This window comes from Calonectris borealis, chromosome 19 (genome assembly GCF_964195595.1).
Source record: "Calonectris borealis chromosome 19, bCalBor7.hap1.2, whole genome shotgun sequence".
Classification (NCBI taxonomy): domain Eukaryota; kingdom Metazoa; phylum Chordata; class Aves; order Procellariiformes; family Procellariidae; genus Calonectris; species Calonectris borealis.
The window spans coordinates 1215745-1234886 of NC_134330.1; the positions used below are offsets into that span (position 1 = coordinate 1215745).

Sequence of the window (19142 nt, forward strand, 5' to 3'; positions counted from 1 at the left end):
CGGGGGGGCTCCATGGCAACCGCGGGGGGCGGGGCCAGGCCGAGGCGGGAGCCCGCCGCCTCCGGCGCTGAGGTGACGCGCGGCCCTGAGGCGGCCCCGCAGCCACGGCGCTCGCAGCGGGCCTGCCCGGGAGCCCCGCTTTCCTCCGGCACCAGCCCGTGCCCAGCCGGGTCCTGAAGGAGCCTCAGCCCAGGATGGGCCCGGGGATCCCCGATGTTCAGTACCTCCCTGGGAGCACAGCAGCGGCACCCGCTAGAAAAGGGAAGGGGGTCGAAGCGTCAGGTTAGTGACATACGTTAAATCTGCTTTTTCTAGTGCTTATTTCCGTATTTTCCACTACAAGAGTGAACAGCATACTCGGCTTGTTTGATTCACTTTCTGATGTTGGCAAAAGGACAGCACAAGCGATGCCCAGGAAGCGTTCAAGCTCGCCCTTCCAAAGCAAATAGGGACGTAGGCAAGATCATTCCTTTAGCAGGGGCATTCAGGACACAATAAACCAGAGCTCGCTCAGGTAAGTCCTCCAGCTACTGCTGAAAATCCCGCGTTTGTTGTGGCCGTGAAGGAAAAGACGCCACGGGAACACCCAGGCAAAGGAAGAGCTCCCGAGGGCACGGTGCAGAAAAAAGAGATGGCAGGCAGGAGGAGCTGGACCGCACTGGGAACAAGACAGACCTCGGTTAGTGCAGGCAGAAAAGGGAAAAAGAAGAGAAGCGTTGTTCCATTTTTGAAAGAGGCAGCAGATAGAGGAGACTGAACCACATTACCCACAAAAACCAAAAGTCCTACCACGATGAATAAAAGCAGGCTGTTTCCACAAGCTCTCATACAACATAAATCAGGGTAGGAGCACCTACCTTACAGGTAAACAAATTCTCAACAACCAGCTGCAGCAAAGAATAGCCGGTATGTACTAGACACCACAGTTACACAAGAGAGGTTTCTCACCTTTCCAAACAGAAGGATTACCTAACTTCTTTCAAAGACACTCGGATACTTTGTGGAATAGTTGTTTGCAGTTGTTGCTCACGACAAAAAAATCTATGGCTTAGCTCACAAAGCAGGGTAACAGCAGCAAAGAGAACAGCTAAATACACAGACAGATAAGATGATGTTGGCTACCTCAAAAGCACACCTACAGCAGAACATAGACTAAATCTCTGAATCTAATTCCCTGCTAGGCTGCTCCGTCAGCCAAGAAAGGTTAAAGATTTTCAAAATACAAGTTACATTACCTTTGTGGTAATACAAATCGTGTGTAGACTTAATGAAAGATGAAAATGCTCTGTGATTCTTATTAGGAAATGAAGTTATTTCCACAAACATGAAAAACCACTGCAGCCAAGGAATTGTTCTGCAATTAAAGGAAACGCCCAGAGAAAATCAAAACCAGTTGTCTGCAGCGTACCTGTAAGTACACTGATATCTCTTACAAATAGCCTACACTTGCAGGGCATGGGTGAAAGGTAGCAACAGCTCCATGTAATATAAAAGCCATTTGCTGATACAGCATTTCTGTGGTTCAGGAATCCTAAATATTTGGTGAGGATCACAACTACAATGCAGAACAAAAGGGCAGAGACCAACATGGTGAATAAAAAGTTATGATGCTGGAGAAAAATCACAGAAGACAAAATATAACACTTTATTAAAAATTAGTGTCCATTTCCATTTAATGCACTGATAAAAGAGAAAACACTTTAATCAATAGCTAATATGGTTACTGCATTAACTAAGTATTTTATCCATAAGGCTGACCCTTAAAAGTTAGACATAAAAATAAAACAAAGTCTGATGCAATGAGAAAACAGCTTGATCACAGAATGTCAGTTTAAACAAGATCGGCAATCATATTTGCTATCCTCTGGATACAAAATATTACGCAAATCCAAAGTCCTTTACTATTATTAAACAAACGAAGCTTCAACATCCCTCTGAGGTAGGGGAGGGTCTTACCACCATTTTATTACAGGAAAAATTATGCACATACAGAGAAACGGACTTGCTGTATGTCACTGAGTTAATGGCGAAGCTGGAAACAGGACTCATGCCCACTCATCTCTTAATAAAACCTCAGTTCTCCTAACTGAATGGATGGTGTGAAATTTGGCTGCAAAGATTTAATGCCAAGGATTGTCAGAGGATATAATCTAATTGTGCAAGACAAGGACTGCTGGGCCAGACACATTCACTTAAGGTATACTTCATCAGTATTTCTGAGAGTGAATTGTGTCTGAAAAGTAAAAAACCTTGAGAAAAAAAATCTAATCAAAACCACAATAAGCATTGCCTGTTCCAAGCAGAATGCAGCTTTTCAGTAACACCACAGTATCGGTCCCTCCAATGCCCTCCCAGTCTCAGTCAGTGATTTTATATTTTAACCAAGAAGTGCAAGAGAGAAAAAGTCAGTGGAATGGAACGTTACAATAGGATAAATGTCTCCTGTTCCAAAAACTAAATGTCAAGGTGAAGGTTAAACATTTAGTTTTGTCTTGGCATTTATCAAGCAGTTGGAGGCTGCTACCCTGCAGAGCTCTCTCTTTTGACATTATTGCCTAATTAACACTGATACTGAAAAGCTGTTTAACATAAGACATTCACTCAAGGCACCAAGTCTCCTTCTCTGTAGAAAGACTGAGGCTGTTCTGCAATATGTGAGGACCCCATTACAGAAACATGCAACCCTTTATTACAGTACTTGTGTATAGATGTCAGTTAATGTTTTTCATTCATTCTCTCAGTCTGCTAATACAATATTTGAATGCGCTAAAGTTCACGTACATTTAGGAGTGAAAAGGACAGTAAGGTTTCAAAAAGAGCTCCAGCAGCTAATGAATGCTAGCTGATGTAGTTAGAATTCATACATTACAAATGAGGCAAAAAGGCATTTCTTCCGCCTAAAGGCTACTATAAATTCACAGGCACATCAGTAAACACATCCATTGGTGATGGTCTATGTAGGAAGCCATTACAAGTGTCTTAACTTGCAGACAAATGCATATAATTAGAAGTCTATATTGTCTTAGAAGGGATCATAATTTGTGATATTTAAAGCCAGCAGAGAAGAGTCTTAGGAAGCACAGCTGTTCACTCTCTCTAGAAGTGGACAGCTTACTACAAATAAGTGAATGTTGCATTTCAAAACTGCATTATCCTTTCCAGTGCTGCTTTTTCTCCATTTGTACCAGGTTGTAAAAATATGTTCTAGAATGTCTAGAATGTTCTTGTCAAAACAATTTATAGCCTTTAATTAAGTAAAAGACCATTAAGATGAGAATGCAAAGCATGTTTTATATCAAAACTACAGTATTTGAAATTATCAGAACCTGGTAGTACTGAGACTGTATAAATCAACATGCCATGATTTTGGTGGAAAGAACATTCAGTTAACATCCTGTATTGGAAAAGTTGCAGATAAGCAGGACTCTTAAGAGAAAATACAGTGTTCTATCACTTGTATTAGAAAAATGTTCAAGCCATGAACACACAGTTCATGTGTGGCTGCACAGTTCAAGTGATGGCTGCCTCCATGTCTACATTTAGACTTACTGAGACTTCAGTAATGTAAATTATGCAATTATGTAAGCACTCAGGTAAGAAATAACTCACGGCATTCCAGATTTTATCAGAAACCCAAGTATAGCAGCCCTACCTAGGGAAGGGATCTCTAATCCTACAATCATTTTAGCCTTGTGCATGTCCAAATAGCACACTTCCCAGAACACACCTACACAGAGGATTTCCTGATGTTCTCCCATTCCTATCTGTCCATCAGTGGAGGGAACTACACAACTGCTAGTCAAATGCAGCCACGGGTATTTAACTGGGATCTCTCAGCCACATCCTGAAAATCTTATCAGGACAAAGAACACCAAGACCATGGTTTTGAAACGTCTTTTGAATAGACAAAACTTCAGTGTTTATGCAGTTAGATTATTACTCTAAGTAAAGCTTACAGACTGACGGAGTGTTCTGTCCACAGTGGCCAAACATTGTTTAACATCATTCCAGTTCTAGTCATATCTTAAGCTAAAAGCAGATGTTTTGTGATCAGTACTAATTGGGGGTAGAGAAGGGAGAATGAATGGGAATGAGAGAAGATAAAAAACGTATTTAAAAAACATTCATAACTATTTACAGTTCTTACTGATATTCCACATTCCACAAATACCAAGAAGTTATTTTGCACTTTTTAAAAGATTCTCACAACCCAATTCTCAAAACAGTTTGTTTCCAAGATTAATTTAATCTAAATTCAAATCAGAAATTAATACTACTTGTTGGCTATGGGAGACAGGGGAAAGAAAACCAACTATACCAAAACACAAGCTTTTCTCTGCTTCTTATAGCATAATAATTCACAGTTTGAATCCATTTCATTAATGAATCCTGGGAGTACAAAATCCAACCACAGAATTAAAGCCTCTGGACTAGCACAGAGATCTGACACTCGTTCTTTTGCACATACTCCTTCCCATACCCATATTCCCCAGAGAAAAGAAATGCAAAGATAACATTTTTCTTCTTATAACATCTTTTAAACAGTTTTGCAAGGCTACCAGCATCACTTACTTAATCTGTTAACATTCACTATGATAGTAACAAGAAAAAAATAATACAAATCATTTGCCAAGAAACAGAAGTGCCACACATGAATTTTAAATGGCAGTCTTATTTGTTACAAGATGAAAAAAGTACAAGAGAATAAATTGAAGCTATTAAAGCTTCAGCACAAAGACCCTATCACTACAGGCTCTGCTGGTAGCTTCAAAGCACCCACCACAGTGTAATTTAAATAGTATCAGTGGAGGGGGGAGGAAAAAAAAAAAATCCACATCACACTAGCAGAATTGAAGAAAAAAAACACCACAAAAACCTTTGTCAAAACTAATCTCAGCAGCTCTATTTTCACTGGCACAATAGAAAAACCAGCTGGAAAACAACAACTTACAGAAAGCAATATAAAAAGAAAAGAGCTTAGTAGAGTTTTAAAGAGGCCTTTCTCAAAAAGGCAGGTGCATTACTGTGGCAATGCTACTTCCTGAATGTGAAGAGAATTAAGTGAATGCCTGCCACATGTAGAGGCCTGGCTAGGCAATAAAATCCTGAAAGTTTGCAGCCATTAGTGTTTTCTTACCAAGCTTCAACAATTTCATTTTCAAAAGCCTAAATTAGTAGAAATAATTTTTTTGTTCCCTCCCCTGCTCCTGTTACTACCAAATCATTTACCATCTTAATTCTACTTATGACTTCACTGTATTAATTTGCGATTATTTTCTTGTCAGGCTTTTGCAGTAATTTGCTTTAGAACTTATAGGTAGATTTGGCACTGGTCAAAGCAGTTAAGACTAACTATCGCAGAATCTGAAGCTTCCACATTCCTGTACAATATGGGAACATAAAAGCAGTTGTGGAGGACGCTCCACCGCCATCACATATCCATAGCTGCCAATGAACAGCCATCAAGTAATAACGGTTTATGACAGTGGCAAAATTTGAATCTGCAACTTACAGCTGAAACATACAAGCAAACATTTAAAAATACATTAGCAACTTTTCATACTAAACTTGAAACTGTTTCTAGAGACCTAATTTGCAGAGCAGCCTTGATTCCAACCTTCTGAAAGGCCCTTTACAATTAGCACCCAACCAAGCACTCAGAATAGAAGTGATTATCTCCATTTAAAATTCAGTATAAGCTACCTCTCTCCTGTGACCAAAGCCTCTTGCAGTTTCATGCTAGAACAAGATTTTTATGACTATTCGTCTCTTTCCACTTCAACTTTTATGCTCTAGAAGGGATTCAGAACACAAAACTTGAACCCACCCTCAGTATGTGAACATTATCTAGCATTATAAAATGTTGTTTAGTCTATACTTCCCCAATCACTGCAATTTTTCTCCTGCTGCTTGAGAAATTTAACATCAAATAGCACTTTTGGGCCACAGGAGGAAACTAATGTAAAACTAATTCCCCATATTGCCATTGTTTATATAAACAGGATTACACTACCACAGGCCTAAACAATGGCAACCCTGCCACAATCTGTTCCTGAAGTTTCCTCAATTGAAAAAGTTTCTTCCTTCACCATACCCATTTCTCCATCTCCTAAGACAAGTCATTACACATATGTTTAAATTTTCAAAGTTTTCTCATTTTTCGCAACGGGAGGTTTTTTGATGACTTGACTCTTAACTCTTTGGAAAAGCTTGCCTTAGAATTAATGAGTTTTAAAGACAGCTATCTTGGAACACAAACTTCTGTATGTGTACTGGAGGAAAGAGGTGGGAGAAATTGCATGTGCACTGCACCTGACTATTGGATAGCTAACCATTTCTTCTGGGGGTTATCAGATGTGGTGTTTGCTAAGAGTAGTCATGTTCAAGTTCTCTCCATCCTTCTTCTCAATTTAAAAACTGGAAGTTCCGTTATACAAAACCCGAAAAGGGCAGGTATCTGGAAAAAGATTTTCAGATCACACCATCTCATTCAGGAAAAGCAGTACTTCTCACAGGAAGTAAGAAAACCAGCAAGTCATTAGATATGAAAGAGCAACCACAAACTGTCAGAATCGGTGTTCCGAATTCCATTCCTCATGTGGCATGAAAAGGGGGCCAGTCTCTATTTAAAGCACATGGTGCAAAATTAACATCTTAGTTCTTAAAGCCCTTGGCCTTTAGTGTTGTTTTGTGCGCACAAATGCCCGTTTGCTTCTCTAGGGAGCCAAGAAGCCAAATGAAGATCAATCCACAGAGTCCAACTGATCCCTCCCTACTTCCTGATCTCCCTCAAAGAATACCAATACAAGCCTTGACACCAAACCCCTTCTCCTCGACTGATATGTTAGTGTCCAAGCTGACGGTCATCATAGGTGCTGTATCTCTTCACGTGGATTCGGCGTACTCGGTCACGAAGTTCAAAACCCTCATCATCCTCACTGTGAGATGCCTGGCTTCGGCTCCTGCTTGTTGCTTCCAGCAGGGAGTTATCAGGAACCCGTGGTGTTTCATACAGTAAGACATTTAGTGTTTCCTCATAAATTCGTGCCTCAGGGAATTCAACCTACAAAAAACAGCACATGTCCTTTTTCTGATCTATACAGGGTAACATGACTGGAACACATGCCCATAAGTAAAAAGATACTTGAGCCATAAAAAAATATACACTATAAAGAGAGTAAAACAATTGTAAATGAGAAAGATGAGCAAAGCAGTCTAATTCCTAGTAGAGGATAATTCCCACCATCAGATTGCCTACATGACCTCTTGTTTTAGATTGTTCTAGAATGGAATACAGTATTTCTGATTCTTAAGTGCTAATGTTGGACCCTGGTCACCTTACCTGCACCACTGCAAGTCAGAAATTAACTCCTGAAGTTAGGGAAACTCTGTAGATTTATCATGCTAATCATTATCATATTTTCATGCATGTAACCCATCTCTTTAGGATGTACTGTGCTTGAAAGCAAGTCTTTAGGTAACCTTTGCAAAATCAGAGGTGGGAAGACTATGAAAAGAATCACTGGAAATGTGGGGGAATCAAGATAGGTTGATTATTGGGAAATCTGCACTCCTGCTGAACTTTTTTTTTTTAACAAATATTCTATAGTTTTGCACATAAAAGCACAATGATAACAAAAATATCATGTTTCTAAACAGTGTTTGAGCTCAAGTTTCCATTTCATTAATTTAATCACATCCATTTCATTTATTCAGGTTGGGACAGATCAGTTTCAGTCTTCTCCTTTTTGGCATATATTTTCCAACACTCTGGAGAAATTTATACTCCCAGACACAACCATTAGTCCAATTACATACAATGATTACATCAGTGCAAGTGAAACAGAGTACAAAGTAACTGCAATGAAGTAAACTTATGCAGGTATAATTAGGAGTAGAATTAGATCTTTACTTCATTTAATTAGAGAATAATTTAAAGGCATTTACATGCTTTAGGGACACTTTCTAAGAGACTAGTGCTAAAATGCACATGCTTTCAGAATTACCATTCTCAGTCTTTCCTTCTTCAAATCTGCTACCATATTTAGTCTTCTCTGAATTCTATCCTGTATGCAGCATCTTTTACCAAGACACCAGCTCATCCTGCAGCCCCCTAAGTAGCAAGCCATCCTACTGACTATCAATTCCAGTCAATATTCAGGAGAGTTGGTATCAAAGCTTTTCCAATAAATGACACTGTTTGCCTCTAGCAATTTGGCTTAAGTCGTACAAAATCTGTATCTTTCTGCAATGTATCATCAACCTGTTTTTTTTAAACCATAAGAGACAGGTGGATAAAACTCCATTACCTTGGTTTGCTTCTTCTCTGTAGCATACACTATAGAGGTACAACAGACTTCAGCAAGTTTCCGACCCTGTCCATAGAAAGACCAGCAGCAGATTTCATCCCCTATAACATCCTTAATGAAAAGAACTCTGCCATTGAATCGGAGAGAGAGTTTGTCAAACAGTTCTATGTTCTTCAGTAAGTTGTCATCTGAATTACTGAAACACAGCAACAAAAGGAGGAATAAGGTTTTTGTGGTTTTTCAACTGGCCATCTCTACAGAATTTATATGCCTATTCCACCACAGTTTTAAGCATTGATCTCACTGCAGAATACAAATAAGTAGTGACTCATTGCCATATGCTGCCAAGAAAAGAGAACAGCCAATTTCAGATACAAATAAGATGCTCTGATCCCCATGAGCAAACACACCAGGCTTTAGAGGTCAAGTTATATAATTAATAACGACAGCACAATTTCCCAAATCATTACATCAACTATCTACAACTATCTCTTGACTGACGCTCAAGAGGATTAAATCATATGCTAACTGCAGTTCTCTTTAGCTTAGTAACAGCAGAAGTCCAAAGAGTCAATGCATGTTAGAAGGCCAGCTAAAAAGCAAAGTGTTCTGCACGTAGCACTAGTGATACCATATACAAATTTCTAGGATGAATACATTATTTAGGAAACTAAGTTTTATTGTGTTGTGGTTTAACCCAGCAGGCAGCAAAACACACACAGCTGTTCGCTCACTCCACCCTCCTCAGTGGGATGGGGGAGAGAATCGGCGGGGGGGGGAGAAGTAAGATTTGTGGGTTGAGATATAAACAGTTTAATAGGACAGAAAAGGAAGGGAAAATAACAATGGTGATAATAATAATAATAATAATAATAATAATAATAATAATAATAATACAATATACAAAATAAGTGATGCACGATGCAGTTGCTCACCACCTGCCAACCAATGCCCAGCCAGTCCCCGAGCAGCGGCCCCCTGGCCAGCTTTCCCCTATATGCTGAGCATGATGTCATATGGTATGGAATATCCCTTTGGCCAGTTTGGATCAGCTGTCTTGGCTGTGCCCCCTCCCAGCTTCTTGTGCATCTCCAGCCCTCTCAGTCGGTAGAGCACAAGAAGCTGAAAAGGCCTTGACTCTGTGTAAGCACTACTTAGAACAACTAAAACATCAGTCTGTTCTCAACATTATCTCATACTGAATCCAAAACACAGCACTGTACCAGCTACTAGGAAGAAAATTAACTCTATCCCAACCGAAACCAGGACATATTGACAGCCAGCGCAAGGTAGGGTCTTAATTACTTTTCAAAGCAAGATCTAGATGTTCTAGAGAAAAAAATATACATAGTAGTATAGCTTTAAAATCAAATAAAGCTATCAGAAAGCTATTGTTAAAATTAAAAATATTTTACTTAAATAACAACATCATGCCCAATCAATGTCCAATTTCATCAAGTGAAAAAAACCTAAAAGCCTTACTCCTCCAGTATTAGCCTGCAGCTGCATTGAAAGTAAGTACGCTGTGACCCTTTGTCTCTTTTTATAGGTGGCTGGGAAGTTATGTGCGGATATGTGGAAATTAGTGAACATATTATTGCCTAGACAACAAAGCCAACCTTGCTAGCTTTAACAATAAAATTTCTTACTCTTTGGACCCAGAAGCTCAAGGTTCACACCTTGCTGCCAAGAATCTACCCAGAGACATGACATCGTACTTTTGTGTGCAGTATCTTCACTTTTGCAAGTGGTCTAGGAAGGCTATGAAATACTTGTGAATCAAGACACTGCTAATAAGAACAGCTGACTGGGCTTTACATAAAATACTTAGTCTGAGAAGTATTTCTGTCCAGATCTAAATCAAAAAAGCATGATGTGCAACCAGACAAAATCTAGAGCTCGCGAGGATTATTTGATAAAGCAACCTGGATTCAGCCAGTGACAAGTCCCAGGCTCTATCAAGTGGCAGAGTTGGGAAAAGAATGTACAAGTCTTCATTATTAAACCACACTGACAACGTAACTGAGGAAGCTCCTTTTATACTATCAATTAGGAAAAATAGAAGGAAAAAATCTTTGCTTGCTAGCAGCCAATGTGGAATTTTAAATAAAGATGCCTCATTTAAACACCATCAAGACATGCAGATTCATGCGCAAGGAATAATTAGAACCCTACAGCTAGTTGAGATACCAGCACCTCCTGGTATTTAGAATTCTGTTGCTCTCATTACTAGTACGTTTACATTTCCAGACACATGGTGACTAACATGCTATTCTGTGCTTGCTTTAGCACCACTGCCGTAAGCTAAAGGGTAACACAGGGAGGAGCACAATATGACTGGCAGATACAGAATGCAGTCTGCTGAAAAACAGGCTGCTCTTCAGCACTCCCGCAGGTAGCATTTCCTGACTACCTGAAATATTGTTAGGATCCATCTGACAGATAGACAATTAGTTTGCCTAGAGAAAAAAGCTTCCAAGATTGCATCTCAGATTGAAAAGGCTGAAAATGAGGATTCCACAGAGCATAGAGGATTACTCACATTGCCTCAATGACTGGTTTGGGAAAATCCAAAGCCATTCTGATAGCATCGTAACAAAGGGATCGTGATAGTTACAGCATAAAACTAAATACGTAATGTTTCCTTACACAGGAGGAAAGCCAGCAAATTCTTGCCCTGGTCCTATCTGAGCAGAACAGATACTTTCCTTTGTAACCAAATAATTCATTTAGAGGCACTGGAGGTGCTGGAACATCAAGAATTTCTGTAGGTCAGAGTAAAAGACTGCTGGCAAAGGTATACGCAGACTCAAAAGTAAAGCTAAACTGATGAGGTAAGGATTACGGCTGCATTAGCTTTGCATTGACGAGGTAACACTCTATGTTGCATTACCTAAGTTACATCTAGTTTCAGCCAATATTAATAGCCTCATCGTTCTTATCTCTTGTCCCTTGTTTCTGTTCGTCTTTCTCACACAACTGAACTGTACACTAGACTTCAACAGATACAGTTTGTTGCATTCTCCCCCCATTTAGATTCACTTCAATCAAAAATAACTGCACTCAAACCATGGAAGAGCACTGTTGTAATCAAAACAAACCCAAAACAAACCAACCAACCGCAAAAAAACCCACAAGTTAGGTCGTACCACGTTTTCCTCCACTCCCATAGTCAAAGGGAAACTTTCCCATTACAGTGGGGAAAAAAACGACATACCTGGTATAGGAGTATTTGTTGTTGCTTCTATTGTAAAGCAGCTTAACAACGGGCTATTGGGAGAGAAAGAAAAAAAAAGCAGAAAAGTAAGTTCTGTGTTTGAATACATTTAGCAAAAATTCAGTTTCTCACTGGATAGTTGTGAAAAAAGAGTTACTTTCATTGATGATTCTATCAGTCTCTCTTCTTCTTTTGGAGATGTGATAATAGGGATGCTACAGACAGGTTCATACAAGTCTTTCTTGTCCTGTTTTAAAGAAAGAAGAGAGAGAGGAAATAAACTCAAGAAAGATAAATGCTAAAGCTAACATCTGCTGCTGCTGTCTTCTCCAACCCCTCCAGCCATGTTCCCAAATCCTGTGATGCAAAGGAAAAGCTCTGTGTTGCTATAGTAACCACACAGCCTTACCTTGATCTGCAACCCAGAAATACAGCGGAGAGATTTCTTATCCCCAGAAGGCAGCAGTAATTGAAATATTGGGATGCAGGTGGATGTCCTTCTTAGATATAGCAAGGACTCTGACTCAAGTCATATTTGGTTTAAGTGGGTTTATTATTCTATCCTTTTTTGAAGAAAAGGATAGTAAGAGTTTGCACTAGTTTTAATCAACTCAAAACACTGCAGTATATAAGAATATCAGCTGAACATTTGAATAATGTAAGAATATGAACTGAACGTTTGGCAAGAACAGCATGTCACCGAAACAGACTTCAGCCCTTTGTCATACAAAAGCACCAACCAAGAGCATGTAGTACAGTCTGTGACTCCAGATTCCTCGTGGCAAATTAAGGAAAGCTCAGTAGCTAATAGGAAAGCCTTAGAACATTTTGTTTTTAGAAGAAAGGTTTTAAATTCCAAACCAGAAGGAGAACTGTCAGTGTGGCTTTGCATTTCTTTCAATGGATACAAGAAGTATATTGAACCTAGTATGTGAGGTATTTATTAATCACTACATTTTGTCCTGCAAGAAACATTACTTTCACAATCTTAAGACTAGTAATAAGTTATATATACTGCATCTGGGCTAACCTTATTAAAAAGTTGGCAGAACAAGCTGATTTCAATCAGCTGAATTCATAGGAACTAGTAAAGTGAATAAAGCTACTATGGGCTTACATATTTGCAAAGAGTAGTGGTAAACTGGTACAAAGAAAAGTCCTTAAAGTAATCAGTGCTTACCATATAGGTCTTTCTCTCCATTAAGATTCAAACGTAGAAAAAAAGTTACTATGTTTTCAAAGATTCAAACTCATTCTGCCTAATATTATCTAATTAGAAGTGACATAACTTGGGGGAAATTTAGACAAATGCCATAAGGTCTTTTAAAACATATGCTCAAAATAACCATGTTTATTCAATCAGTTTCCTTTAAATTTCTGGCTTTTATTTAATTTCACACAAGAGGAACTCATTCACTATCTATTTCCTAAATAAAATTCAAAAAATAGAAACAGAAAAGAACCAGTCCCTCTATTTAAATGACAAATTGTGAATACAGTTTCTACTTTATTCATCCTCCTGGCATCCCTGTGAAGTAGAAAAGTGCTACTATCCCCATTCTGAGGGGGCAGGTGGACAACTGAATGGAAGCACAAAGGGAAATGACATCTCCGAAATGACAGGAACTCAAATCTACATCTTGCACATTCTAAATTCATATAATCTAACCAGGGGACAAGCTTTCTCTAATGTAACCAGGGGACAATCTTTCTCTTCTTACAAAGAAATAGCTCCCTTAGTAATGCAACCACCTCACTAATTGCACTGAATGCCTTCAGAGCACAGGCATCTGTGGCCTGGAAGGCTGTGCCAGCATAGCACATGGGTCTGAAAACATTTCCAGGGAGATCATAAACTAAATTTCATCTCTTATTCAAAGCATCACAGAATCTCAGGTGTGCATACAGAGCAAGGATAACTACGGCTTTGATAAACGTACTGCACAAGATCTTACAACTTGCCTGACTGCTGTCTCATTTTCCTTCCAGGTTGTCTTGTACATCTAAGACTTGATACCATCTCTAAGGCCATGAAATACTCTCTTGAGTTGTCTTAAGTAAATTTTATAAGCAAAACGCCCATGAAAAACTTTACAGGCTACTTCTATTTCTTACCTGCAGGGCTGCTTGGCACATCTCCACTAAGCCCTGAATGAGATAATATTTGGCTTCTGCCATCAACTCTTTGATCTCCTGTCTGTGTTTTGGAAGTGCAATCGTGTCATCTCGGAGATAGTTTAAAATTGTTCCGAAGTGCTTCCCACAACGGTCTATAAGGATCCAGCCTGAAAAACAACCATCACATCATTTTGATCACCTCAATATTAGGGGGCAAGAAAAAACTCCTCAGAGAGGTTAAATAAGCCTAGTTTCCTGAAACTGTACATGATACTCTTCCCATTTCATTCAGTGGAAGTCTTTACTGACTTTGAGCAAATTGAATTTGGTTACAGAACTGAAACTGACAGTGGAACCACTCCTTTGGTACCTCCCATATATTCTCTCTACTTTCCAGCACCCCAAAAGCTGCAAGCTAAAAATACTTGGCTTCCTATCACGAGACACTAAAATTGCTGCAGGAACCTGACTGCACTGTATCAGTTGATCAGTCGTGGACTGCCTGACCAAAATTATTATCTGTGCTTCATCTTTTCTGTATTAGGTTCTGATTAAAGGAATGGACATTTTCAACTACTATAGGAAGCCACCAGTTTACATTTATTTAACTGACTGTCCAAGCCACTCAAACCTTAAAAAAAAAAAAAAAAAAAAGGAAAAAGTGCTTATTGTTAGGTAGGTTTCTTCTTTTATTTAGAGGCTTGTCATATTCCCAGCAAAATGGGGATGTGCTGTGTTTGTATGGGAATAAATGTATTAACTGCTGCTACAGTATAACGATGGGCAATTAGAAACTTATCACTAAGAAAGCCAAGGAAAGACTAGAAGAGAGAATTCACAAATGTTTGCAACGAGTAGATTTGGGATAAGTTCTGTGGCCTAACGAGAAGGATTTGGCAGTTTTCCAGCCACATCTGCTGTTGTTCAAAGTTAAAGCAAGGGAAGTGTTCTGAAGATGCTAAAAGGTAGACTAACCCAGAAAACCCAGTAAGGCGTTTCTAGTCTCCAAATAGGAGCAAACAACAGGACAGAGACAGATCAGGAGGGAGCAGAGAGGGGATGCAGCACAGGAAACAGTAGCAGACAGACAGTTCTTGCAATTTTAAAACATCCCTGAAGTCACATTCACTAGGAAACAGGATGTCTGACTTGCTGGCAAACAATAGCAATGTAGGACACACACAGGCAGAGGACTTAATACAGTGCCAAACCCCTTTCCATAATGTGGAAGACAGGCAAAAAAGTGTTATTTTGGGACCTAAGTACAGAAAACAACATAGGAAAGTAGACTAAACCACTGCTAGATTCTCCAGTTGTAGCTGTCAGAACATGAACCTTGTCCTCCATTCAGGCTGAGGCTCCTATACAAAACTGCTGGACTAAATGGATTTAGTTGTACGTAACACTCAACAAGACCCAGCCTACTCAACAGGAACTTGGTTTAAATGATATGCAAAATCCACAAGGAGTTGTCTCAATTTAAGTAAACACACTGTTGTGCATCAAGTTTGAACTGATGTAACCTGGGCATGCAGAAAAGCTTTCGCATATGAGTGTTCAGAAACACCAAGAGGTTAAATACTTGCCAACCTCTCTCAGCCTCTTCTCCGCAGTGCCACAACCCTCATTCCTAAGGTATCATTTTGCCCTGGACTATTAAAGAGAGGAAAATGAAAGCACTCGTAGCCATTGCTGATATTGGTTGTCTTACTTGTTCTGCTCTCTATAATTTATTACGGATTTTCATAATGTCAATATTCACTGTCCAGCAAGAGGTGACATACTCCTTGACTGACAGCTAAATATCGTCACAGCATCATAAGCCACAAGTGGAACATGCTACTGAGAGGAGGAAAAAAAGAATTTTCAACATAGCAAGCAAGCCTATTCTGAGTTTTAAAGATGAAAACTGAATGTCCCTCCCCACATACGCATTTCAAATGATGCCACTACACGACACCACATAAATGACAACCTACGTACTGTCTGTTCAGTCTTCATAACAACATCAACAATCTGCATACCAGCTGTGATCGTAGGAAAGAGAACCAGTCCTTCCGCTAGTTAATTTTAGTAACAAAAGAACACATTTTTATAAAGCACAGAGGATTGTTAGCGCCAATGGGAGTTGGCTGCCTAACGTTCCAAGTTGTTTTTGGAATATATCTTTCCCTACATCCTTAACTGAGCATAGTCTTAAGATATTTAAAAAACCACCACCAAAACCCAGTTGTTTCACAAAATTCTCCACAACAAAAGACATTTCCTTACCTTCCTTGTCTGTGAGCACTTCCATTCTGCCGCTGAACATGGCCTTAAGCATTGTGTCGTGCCTGGTCAGTACTTGTACTGTAGTGTAATATAAAGAGCCCCCTACATTTAGTCGCACATACTTGTTACCAAGGCTGCCCCCTTTGAAGCTGCAAGTTTTAGGCTTGGGCCCTGCAGCCGGACAAAGGGTGGTGGTTAGACACGTGTCGCCCGACATCTTCTGTAGGTAGATGACAACCCTGCAGAGCGTGGGCTTGACGGATTCCGCCGTGATTGGTGAAGAATCACAAGTCACCAGACGAGGACGGCAAGGCAAAAGCGGTCATAACCAATGGACCCTTGAAACAGAAATGTGTCAGATCAATACAGAAGCCTGGAATTTCCATTTACAACAAAAACATGAGGCCCACATTAAAGAAGAGATACTTTCAGTAGATTCCTAAGGACGCATCTACACACATTCTGACAAAACAAGATCTAGCTGTTTTTCAGACAACTTACACCGCAGTTGAGTTATAGTTGTGTTACTGTTAGTGAGGCACACTAAACTTTTCCGGACTTCCTGTTATTTCATCTTCAGCCAATGCTACAAACACCATGCAATACTGCAGTCCAAGTTTAAACGCTAGCTGGAATTCGGCTCCGTCTCAACTTCCCAAAAGAATGCAACTCTTTTTGTGCAGAGCTGAAACACAACGGAAGAGCTTTCTGCCCTTCCTTCAGCTGGGGTGTGTATCTATATGTGTGGGGTTTGTTGCTGTTGTTTTGTTTTTTAACTGGAGACATTTACAAATGTCTCTTCAAACACCTCAACACTGAAATGCTGGACCTTAACATTCTATTTCCTGGCAACTCCTGTCATTCAAAACTCTTCTTCCTCCATCCTGGAATGCCAAGCAGTCAATGTAGTCTTAATTTAAAAAAAAAAAAAAAAAAAAAAAAATTAACACTCCCTACCCCCCCCCCCCAAGTGTGTCCAGTCTTTGGAATATTTGTCTCCATTAAAAAGCCAGCCAGACATTCACTGCTTCTTTCTCTCCCCAGTCTCACTATGCTTATCTTTCCATCAAAATGGAAACAAACAAATAAAAGAAAGGAACTCTAATGGGCCAGATCTGAAATTCTTTAACCGGAAAAGTACAAATACAAGTTTCTTACCTATCCTTCCTCTAATAGTTTGTTCTAAAAAACATTTTGCTGCTGTTTTTTTTGTGTTGTTGTTTTTTTAAAACTCTTTCAGACTACAAATATCTCCTCCCTTCTCTGTTCTGTGCCTATGGCACATGAGTAACCTTGTATAAATAAATATAATAACCTGCTAATTATATTGTTATTCTTCCTACATCCCTCTTCCTTCTCACCCCACCTCAGCTTTCAACATAGAAAAACCCACAACCATCCATCTGCACAGCAAATTACTTGGCAGCTACAGATGGTATCTTAAAATTGCCAGGGATTTGAATAACTACTGAACTTAGAACAACACGTAAAATATAACGTTATTCTGCAATTCCTAACTCAATTATTCTAATTAAGCAAACACTACAATGTCCATTAAATAACAAGCAATGAAAATATTGCGCAGATCATCAGACACAAACCAGTTCTAAGAATTTTAGTGCCAAAAAAAGCTCAGTTTGTCTATAAATGCTTTAACTGGAACTCCCACTAGCTGCCATCATTCTTTACTTTCACCTAATCACCATAAAATGCAATAGCAAGCTTCAGCCTACAGCTGGGCAAGACAGTTTTTCTGACCACATCACTTGAGTCAAGTGGTCCATGAGCAAATCTAAGTCAAACGCAACTGCATGGCAAAGCTACACACGGAATTGGCCAGAAAAGTAATTCCCAACTGGTAAGCAAGCGGCAGCAACCAAAAATTGTGCGTTGTGGTCATAGTGTTATATAAGAAGTTCATTACTCAAACAAAGCAGCTAAAGGTTATAGAGAAATCAATCGGAAATTGCCCAAGCCAACACAGTTCCTCCTAACTAGTCACAGGTGTTTACTATAAGCCCTTACGAGTAAGTAAATCAAGACCAGAAGCAACTACACCTCTTCTCACAGTTAAGACCTTTGGTAACCTTAGGCCTACACATTTGTCACCAATGTCCCGCCTTGCTTTAAACCCTCAGCAATGCCTTCTTTAGAACAAAAGCATGTTTGTAAAGACAGCCAGACTGATTCTGTAACGAGAGAGAAATCCAGACGCAAACAGAGCTCTCCAATTTCAACAGCGATCTGTCTGAAAGTATTCATTAGAATCAAGTTTTCAGTCAGTTCTACCACTTTAGGCCTTTACTGACTTCTCTGACCAAGCAGAACGAAGTCAAACATGAGCAGAATCCCCTACAGAGCCAACCCACGCAGGAGTCAGCGCTGTTCGTTAGCTAACAAGCTAGGAGGCTTTTGCTGTAAACAGTAATGTAACCTTTAATTACCCCCATGAACTCAAGAGAAAATTTTCCACATCCCTTCCTTCCTGCCTCGTGTGGGAGGCAGGAGGAGGGCGGCGGAACAACGACACAACCGCTCGGCCATCGCATCAGGAAACGGTCCCTGCTGAGAGCTCCCATAAAAAGGAACGTTCTTAACGGCTGAAGGGGGAAGACCCCAAACGCCCGGCCGCCCCGCGCAGCACCGCCTGCACACCGGGCACGCTTTGGCCTGAGCCCTCCGGCCCCTTCCTGCTTTCACCAAAATGTCCGATCGGCTTCTGGGCACCCCCAGGCCCTGCGCGGCGGGACCCGGCCCCGCTACGCCGGAGCCGGGCGGAGGGACCGAAGCCGTACGCCGTACCGGGGAGAGGGCTGCGCCCGCCCCAGCGCCGGGGTCCGCGCGCCGGGCGCCGGCTCCCTTCCCGCCGAGGCCAGCAGCGCGCTTCCTCGCGGGGCCCGGTCCGGCACCTGGAAAAGCAAAGAGAGGCTGACCCGGCCGCGGGACGGCTGCCGCCGGAGGCCCGCCCGCCCGCGGCCACCGCTCGCTGCCCGGCGCGCCCTCCGGGACGCGGCCGAGGCGCGCACACCGCCCCGCGCCCCCCGAGGAGACCGGGAGAGCCGCGGCGGCCCCGGCGCTCACCCGCCCGCGGCCGCCCCACAGCCCCGCCGCCGCGGCCCCGGGCTGAGCTCATTTCCTCCGCGCCCCACTGGGAACCGGCAACCCGGAAGCGCTTCCCGCCGCCGGGACTGCAGCTCCCAGCGCGCCCCGCGGCGCCGCCGGGACTA

General features: G+C 41.0%; 1 protein-coding gene and 1 long non-coding RNA gene across 5 annotated transcripts; one reads left to right on the forward strand and one right to left on the reverse strand.

Annotated features, from left to right (window-relative positions):
- Positions 1–83: 83 nt before the first annotated feature.
- On the forward strand, positions 84–2263 carry LOC142090423 (uncharacterized). The gene is made up of 2 exons (XR_012676529.1): positions 84–282; positions 1302–2263. It is a non-coding gene; the product is annotated as an uncharacterized LOC142090423 (long non-coding RNA).
- On the reverse strand, positions 1622–19077 carry TNFAIP1 (TNF alpha induced protein 1). Of its 4 annotated transcripts, none has more exons than XM_075168221.1 (8): positions 18997–19075; positions 18718–18824; positions 15916–16253; positions 13642–13811; positions 11684–11773; positions 11527–11579; positions 8310–8505; positions 1622–7063 (listed from the first exon to the last, which is right to left on the reverse strand). In XM_075168221.1, exons 3-8 carry the CDS (start codon positions 16130–16132, stop codon positions 6845–6847), a joined length of 945 nt encoding a protein of 314 aa, XP_075024322.1. In that variant the 5' UTR covers positions 16133–16253; positions 18718–18824; positions 18997–19075; the 3' UTR covers positions 1622–6844. The 4 variants fall into 4 exon arrangements, with proteins under 4 accessions (XP_075024322.1, XP_075024323.1, XP_075024324.1 ...); XM_075168222.1 differs by having other exon boundaries at positions 18571–18824; XM_075168223.1 differs by lacking the exon at positions 18718–18824 and having other exon boundaries at positions 18997–19062.
- Between the last annotated feature and the right edge of the window lie 65 nt (positions 19078–19142).

Excerpts from the sequence above, each read along its gene's own strand:
- TNFAIP1 (XM_075168221.1), bottom strand. The coding sequence starts at position 16,132 with ATGTCGGGCGACACGTGTCTAACCACCACCCTTTGTCCGGCTGCAGGG. Across the intron at positions 11,580-11,683 it reads TGATAGAATCATCAATGAAA|CCCGTTGTTAAGCTGCTTTA; the intron begins GTAACTCTTTTT and ends CTCTCCCAATAG. Across the intron at positions 8,506-11,526 it reads AACAAATACTCCTATACCAG|TAATTCAGATGACAACTTAC; the intron begins GTATGTCGTTTT and ends GCTGTGTTTCAG.